Source organism: Ochlerotatus camptorhynchus, unplaced genomic scaffold (assembly GCF_037179485.1).
Source record: "Ochlerotatus camptorhynchus isolate MF236.1 unplaced genomic scaffold, CSIRO-AGI_Acam_v1.1 ptg000105l, whole genome shotgun sequence".
Classification (NCBI taxonomy): domain Eukaryota; kingdom Metazoa; phylum Arthropoda; class Insecta; order Diptera; family Culicidae; genus Ochlerotatus; species Ochlerotatus camptorhynchus.
Window position 1 is genome coordinate 1,969,551 of NW_027040595.1, and position 8,256 is coordinate 1,977,806.

Genomic DNA, 8,256 nt, shown 5'->3' on the forward strand with positions numbered 1-8,256 from the left:
ATTTTGGCTAGACGCGATCTGGAGTTTATGCAACTCATATATGTTTTCTTGAAGAATATTAACCATAGATTGTAAGTTTGATTAACCTTGTGTTTAGTTTGTGTTTTGTATGTGTGTGTGTATTTTTTTTTTGTAGATTTGTTTCTGTAATAATTGTATAATTACAGAGTTGATATAACGTCGATAGGATTAAGTATTTGTTTTAGAAATAGTGAAATTTTTGAATCATAAATCATATTCCAAATCTCCTTTTCCCTCTCCCGATCCAAACAATTGTCATCCACTAACCTCGAGAAGACCGCGAGTAATCGGTTCCAATCCTTTAATTTTAGATTTAAGACATTTATAATGTATAAAGAAAATGATAACTTGGCTCTGTAAAGTTTATTCGAATGAGCCTGTACAAATAAAGTAATTAACAAAAAAAAAAAAAAAAGAAGCGCTCCGACCGAATCATGTTTTATCTTCATCCGATAGGCCGAAGTGAATTCATTGGCGTTTCAATGCGTTAGGCCGACTTTAGAATCCTTAGACCGAGTTTGGCGTCAAGAAGCAGTGTTAGTCTTTTGACAATATCTCAACGATTGGTTTCTCTTTATCCAATCTTACGGTACATACGGAAAGGTAAATAAATTTGGAAGCCATCAGTAATCATAGCATTCCGTTTGGTGCTAAACTGCGCTAGATTAAGAAAGACTAAGTGCGGGTTGTGCTTAATAGGCCGGAAATGGGGTAGTAAACCTTATTGTCTAGCGATCGAAGTCCGATCCGGTCCGATAGGCCGAAGTGAATTCAATGGAGTTAGAATGACGTTGCAATGCATCAGGCCTAATGTAGAATCCGTAGTTTGGGGTCAAGAAGCAGTGTTAGATTTTTTTTTAAATATCTCAACAATTTTTTTCTTTAGCAAATCTTATCGAAAAGTAAATAAACTTAAAAGTAATTTGCAATGAAAACATTCCATTTTGTAAAAAAAAATCCACCCAAAAATTGAGACAAAGGACGGGTTGTGCTTAATAGGCCCAAAATTAGATCTAAGCCCCATGTAAAAACAAAATAGAAAATTCTATAGATTTGTGGGGAGAGAAAGAGGGAGAGAGCATTGATTTCCATAAACTGTTTCTATGTTGGGGACATTTGTGGTTATGTATGAGAGAGTTGAAACAATTCTCATTTGTTAGTTATCACCCCGTAATTTCAATGGTGATATTGAATTAGCATCAATTAAATTGATATGAACAATTAGATGTTTTGGACTGATGCTCATTACGCCCCACCTGTTCATTATGCCCCTCTTACCCCTACACCCATTTTTAAAACTGGCAAATGCCACGTAATCACTTCAAGCAGTTGCCGGGATGCTACTATGACTGATAGCTTTATGAGAAAGTTAGAAGATACTAAGAGGTAAACACATATTATCGGTAAGAGACGTGTGTTTGAGAAAATTTGCAAAGATATATCTAAGGACACCGGTACCCTTAGATTTTTTCGCAAATTTTCTCACACGCGTCTCTTACGATGATATGAACTTACCTCTCAGTATATTTTATTTTTTCATAAAACAATTAGTGTTGGGTGAACAGCTATTTTTTTCCCCTGATTTGTATTCCGTCGATCTTGTTTTCCGTGCTGAGCACCAATGTTACCGACGCCAGAGAGGCAGCTCCTACACATGGACCCTACCTATCGACCCATCAACTCATGAACCGGGGACCAACGGCTTTACTTACCTTCCGAAGGAAGGCGTGATCAGAGATGTTTTTCCTCAGAACATGCCGGCGGCGCCGACTGGGGTGAGAGATAATCACGCTTACCACTACACCACCGACATCGCTGTTTTCATTAACCATCATCTTTGTTTAATTTGTTATTCTAATTAACGTGTTAACGTTTTTCAACTATTTTATAGGATGGGGTGCGTTTTGCTTGAATTTAGAATTTGATATCCTACGTAACTACTATTAACTTAACCTAATTAGCAAGATCGCTGGTGATTTGATCTCAGACAGGCGTCGCTGAACCTTTCGAGGCTGAGTGTACTCCGCTCCTCTAGTGTCTGAAGACAAGTCAGGTGGTGGATATCAGAATTTCGAATCCACGGGGGACTAAGGATTTTGAACAGCAGCTTGTTATCAAGGTAGATGACTTCACTCGACCATTCAATGGGAGTATTATCAAGGTGGACTTTCAAGTTAGCAGGGGGACAAGCCGAGATGACTTGGAGTGTGAAACTTTTTTTTTCTCTGTTCGGGACCTAACACCACTGCGACCAGTAATTTGATCTTTTGTAGTATATCCCGTGTCCTTAGTTTAGTGCATGTTGTATTACTTCATCAGAATTAAGAAATGAAGTATTCGATTTTTTTTAAATTTGCCACTCTTGCATTTACCGCAAGGATCCGACTCTAATTGAAAGGTCCCGCTATTTATATCCTTCGGAGTGTTGAAACACCCTCCAAAGGCGCGCCCCATTGTCAGTCAAAATTGGATTCCTTAGCAACAAAATTAAGGAATGACACCGATAATGACCATGCATCAGAACCCTAGTCTTAACCACTTCAAACTAGGGAACAACGAATAGAAGATTAGTAATCACATAGATGAAGACTAACTAACTCATTTTTTCCTTGTTTCAAGATCATCCTCGGTTCAGGCAACCCGATAACTTATCACTATCAACAAGGCATAAAAAGTAACAAGGACTAAGATGTGTTCTTTGGATTACTGAAAAGTCCTGTTCCCCTAGTTTGAATTAGTCACGACAAGGAATCGGTGGCAGATCTTACATCCCGTAACGTACCACGAAAAGGTGATCTACCCACGTTACGGAACAAGTATGATATGTGTTTTAGCTGCATTGATACAAATCTTCCAACTTTTGAAAAAGTCGGCCAGAACATCCAGACCTGATTGGAGTTTTCTTTGATGGCAGTGTCATGCGCAAACATTGACAAAATACCACCACCCGGAAGGGGAAGAACATCTGACGTGAAGGTGTTGAAGAGGAAAGGTCCAAGGAGGCTACCCTAAAGAACCGCAGAGTCAACGTTGAACGTATCAGAAGGAGAATTGTTCAAGAAGACATGGAATGATCTGTTGGGAAGTTGTATCGATGCAGCTTGTAGCTCCAACGCCTTCTCAACGTCCAACCATGCCATGGGGGATGTATTGGAAACGGACTTGTTCCGTTTGATATTGTTAGTAGCCCGTGCGAGTTGGTGGATGGTAGGGTGGCCTTTTCTAAGCCCAAATTGCTCTTTGAGAAAGATGTTATGAAAATACCAGCTGACGGTTGAGTATCAACTTTTCGAACAGCTTCGAGATGGAGGACAAGAGGCTGATGGGGCGATAGGTTTTGGCACTGGTAGGGTCTTTGCTAGGCTTGTGGAATGACTTTGACTAACCACCAAACACTAATTGAAGACCGCTGCAAGGTGCTTAAAGAAGTCAACACTCAAGTTTTTCAACTCAAGGTTGACCACTGCATCACACCAGTGACCTTCATGTTCTTAGTTGATTTAATGGTTGCTATCACCTCATAATGCCAGCCAATGTCGCATCAACATCGGGTTGGGGTTGGTAAAAGTCAGGTTGGAGTCGCGTTGGCTTAGCTTTTTCGTCGGAATGTCGACCAGAGCTCCGTTTATGTGTAGGTTACACTCAATTGAATTACATCAAGCGTTTCTCAAATGAGAATGATCCATGCCTTCGTCAAATGACTAAGCAACTGATATCACCCATTCGAAAAATTGTGTGTTTCATTAATAAATTTAACTCTCATGTTTTGTTTGCCTTCAAAATCATCGAGAAGTGGAAAGAAGCAAAAGTATTGTTTGTGCCTGTGCCTATGCCTGTGATATAATATTTTTTACGGCCTTAATACAAGAATATTTTTTTTTGTGGACTAAATAGGGTAGAGCGCTACTTCGTCGTAATCATCTATTTCCGTTCTATTGATTAGTAAAGATCAATAATATCAATGATTTCACCGTGAACAAATCAATAATAGGTTTGTTCCGATGCGTTAGTTCATTAGCTACAACATAAACCCTGTTAGAGCGCAATGTATGAATATTTACGCTCATGGTTCTCAAAACAAAAGAAGCGCTCCTAGTAAATCTCCCTTTTCTGCGTTTATCCGTAGGACGAAGAAAATCTAATGGCGTTTCAATGCGTTAGGAAGGAATTGAAACTCGTTGAACGAATTTAAAATCAAGAAGCAGTATTAGACTTTAAACAGTATCTCAACAATTTGTGGCTGTTTATCAAATCCAGTATGGAAAGGTGACTAAATTTAGAAGTTATCTTTGACAGAAATGTTACATTTTGACGTTGGATAACGTCTTTCGGCAACATACGGGGGTACAAAATTGAAAACTGTCATTTTGGATGCGTTACGAAAAATTAAAAGATTTTGAACGATAATAACTCAACCGTCTCTCGATAGATTTACGAGATAATGGCATCAATCGATTGGAAATATTTCTAGCAATTTGTTAAATGTTTCAAAACTATTGATTTCGATCTGTAAACTATTGAAAAATTGTTAAAAGTAAACCATTGTCTAAAGATGGTGAAAATCTATTGATTTTTTTATATTTTTATACGTTCTCCAACCAAGACATCAGATGCGAGTATCTGACACCTCTGATATTTTCTGTTCTACTATATAAGCGTCCAACAAGGTCGCCCGTTCCATCATTGTCTATCCGATCGTCGACCCAGCAGCAGAGCAGCAGAGCAGCAGTACCAGAGCAGCGGAAGCAGAGCAACCGCAGCAGAGCCTGGGGGCGAAAGGGCAACTACGCCGAGTGCGTTGGTGCCAGTGCTCCGGTATACTGGGCCGCCGTCATGGAATGCCCAGCTGCTGCAGTTCTCAGTCGGTCGTATTCACCGTCTGCTCCGCAAGGGCAACTACGCCGAGCGCGTTGGAAAAATGGCCCTTTTCAAGTCCACAACATTATCAAGAAAGAGTTTAACGTACGTATGCGAGTATCTGACACCTCTGATATTTTCTGTTCTACTATATAAGCGTCCAACAACGTCACCCGTTCCGTCATTGTCAACAACATCAGCCCAACAAAACGGCCCTTTTCAGGGCCACCAAACTTTCGCAAAAGAGTTATTAAGGAATATTCCTAAAATATAATATACACAATTAAGTACAACACATAACAGACGTTATCCAACGCCAACCCTGCGGTCGTATCTAGTATACAACCCTTCCAACTTTTTTTTGTTAAAACTCGTTCGAAAAAAAGTAAAGTGCTGGTTGTGCTTAGGTGCTTAGGAAATAAGATCAAAAACCCTACCGGCGTGAAGAAATAGTTTTGGCGGCCTGATGGGGATTGGTCATCTAAACACCGCCGGCAACTTACCCGGTGTCAGCGATCTAGTTGGTGCTGGATAAATACGGTGATGTGAAGCATGTCATTCGGGAGAAATCCTCTGTGGACTGAGACCTTGAAATGTACACAGGTGTACGGGACGTAAAATTCCAAACTCACTGCATTTCCTCAAACGGAAGAGTACATATTCAAGGCAACAAAAACTTGTGCTTTTTTATGTAAGATAGAGGGGCATCTGATGCATTCCTGACCCAAGCGGAAGTCCGGAACCTAGAACGGACCGATACATAGAGCAGTATCAGTACGTACTCTGGTGTAGTGACTGGAGGTGAATCGTCAATGGACAACAATAAAATTTAAAGACACAGAGGAAGCGATGAAGGTGATGGAAGAAGAGGTGATAGAAATGGATGTGATGTCCCCGGATGACGAGAAGAACAGTGGAGAGGAAGCAAACGATGTCCAGAAACAGCAGCCACCAGTTTTAAAGCATCGAAACGACGCGTACTAGGTAGGGCTTATCCCAAGTAACAATATTAAATTAACTATCTCCTTGAAGAAAGCTTATAGTTCAATCCATTAAAACCAGGTTTAAAGCTAAACTATCTCATAAACCGTAATAAAACCTTCTTACAACACTTACAAATTCAATTTGGCCCACCCTACAAGATGTTGTCAAGACTTATATTAAAACTTTCTTAAAACTGGTTGGTTTTATTCAACGTGTATTTTTATGGTTCTAAAGACAACTTCAAAGCAGGCATAAGAGTTCATGAAGAATATATAGATTTATTCGATGCTTCTTCAAGAACACTTGAAGAATTTAAATTTACTTCGTGAAAAATGGACCGCTGTGTGATTCATGAATCAAATCTCAAATAAAACTGAATGCAGCTAAAATTATCTTGGATCGTTGTAATTTTTGATGGCCATTTCAGATATTGTATGAACAATTTTGAGTGATGAATATACTATAGCTTCAAGTGAATGGGAATCATTAATTTTTGTACATATTGAGCATTTAATTTTACTGCCCTGTTAAATTTACTGTTAATATCAACTATAAAATCGAAGATAAAAGCATATCGCCATTAAAATAATGCGAAATAGAAAGATTTAGAAATGATTAAATAAAAAAAATCATAAATTATTTTGATAAAAAATGACCGACAGAGTTGCAGTTACCTACCTAATAATTAATTTTGCAGTATTTTATTAAAAAATCAAGCTTTAATCGATATTTTATACAATATTTCCATTGAATATTCAATCGTGTAAGTATGGCAACGATCATTTGCATGCAAAAGCATCACCAAATCGCCATTATTTTTTTATTGACTTGTTTAAAATAATAATAAGTAAAAAACAAGATAAATTATTCTCAAATAAAATTATTTTGCGCTATACAAAACTATTCACTCTCCATTAAACAAACTTTAAAAATAATTGGTTTTATTCGAGGTTTTATAGAAATCTTGAATAAGAACACCCACCGTGCTGCGTGAGCAGCAGTTTGACAGCTGTTTATTTACGTTTGTACCTGTACGAAACTTTTTCTGCGCGTCGTCAGTTTTTTTCATTCAACCAGGTAATAATTCAGTTTTTAATGAGTTCAAACGAACACTAACTATGTTTTTTTGTTCATAGGATGCCTTTCAAGGTTGTGCAAACTATTGAGGGTGGAGAAACCTGGCTGAGTGTTGTTCCCAGTGGATACGAATCAAAAGGTATTTTACGCTGGCCCAAAAAGCACCTTGTTGGAAAGCTGTCGCAGGTGGAAACATCCGTGCCTGGAGAAAATAGGGAACGCATGAATTGTGTGAACAAACACCGAAGTGGAAGACCTCCAAGCGTTGCCGCCACCTGCGAAGAAAGTCAGGAATGTGACCAAAACTTCCCATGCATTTGTGCCTCCAAATTTCAATGCCTGGATTCATCCTTCATCACCAGCACCTGAGAATACACCAGCTACAGTTCAAAACGATAGTATCGTCTTGGAAACAATGGTTAGTATGGTGCTGTACAACATTTCTTAAAGTTTTGAACATTTTTCTGTTTTACAACACAGACAAGCGACCCGCAATTAGTGTATGTTGAGCCTGAATGCACTATTTCTGAGGGACAAGTTAATGATTCGTCACAAATCATTTACATGGCACTGGACAGCGAAACAGCTAGCACGGATGCTGCCCCTCTGAAGGCAGTCCTTGATAACCAAAAACGTATTTTGGAGAACCAAGCCAAGCAATTGCAGAGTATGGCTCGATTGCAGACCACTATGGATTATGTGATGGAATTGCTGACCAATGACGATCAACCACATAAGGCAGTTGGGTTAACGGAACATGCCACTGAAAACGTCGTTTCCCCTGTTTCCTGTTTGGACGAACTGAATGCATTGGAGACATTGTTGGGTGAAGAGAAACGAATGCAGCAATTTTTAACCGGAATGACCTTTATTTGCGCCAATAATGGAAAAGCTCATGGAATGGACTGCTGCTACAAATTGATCGATTACTTTTTCACGCGACAGTTTCTAACGCAGTGCTCATGGACAGGAGCAGCTAGACTGACTAATAGCAATGCTGAGCGACGTGACGGAGAACCATCGATGTCCAATGATGCTGGAGGAAAAGGATCGTTGAAATGTTTCAAGAAAGTTCGTAAACTGTTTTTAAATCTGATTCTGCGTGCAGATAGAGACTTTTCGGAAGTGAACTGCGAAAATTTTTTTAAAACGGTTTTGAAGAACAGCAAACAAATAACAATTTCTAAATGTCAAAACTCAAAGCATAAGAACCGACCAAAGAACTTAAAGTATAAATCAAGCAAACAAAACGATGAAAACCAAGCGAATCATAACTTTACTATTGAAGGTGAACATGTTGAGGAAGAAGAAAATTAA

At 38.9% G+C, this 8,256-nt stretch overlaps 1 protein-coding gene across 1 annotated transcript; it reads left to right on the forward strand.

The window, feature by feature from the left end:
• Positions 1-7,503: 7,503 nt before the first annotated feature.
• On the forward strand, positions 7,504-8,256 carry LOC135699241 (uncharacterized). Its single transcript, XM_065219444.1, has one exon. It carries the CDS (start codon positions 7,504-7,506, stop codon positions 8,254-8,256), a length of 753 nt encoding a protein of 250 aa, XP_065075516.1.

Bases quoted from the DNA above. Each gene is read 5' to 3' on its own strand.
- LOC135699241 (XM_065219444.1), top strand. From the start codon at position 7,504: ATGGCACTGGACAGCGAAACAGCTAGCACGGATGCTGCCCCTCTGAAG.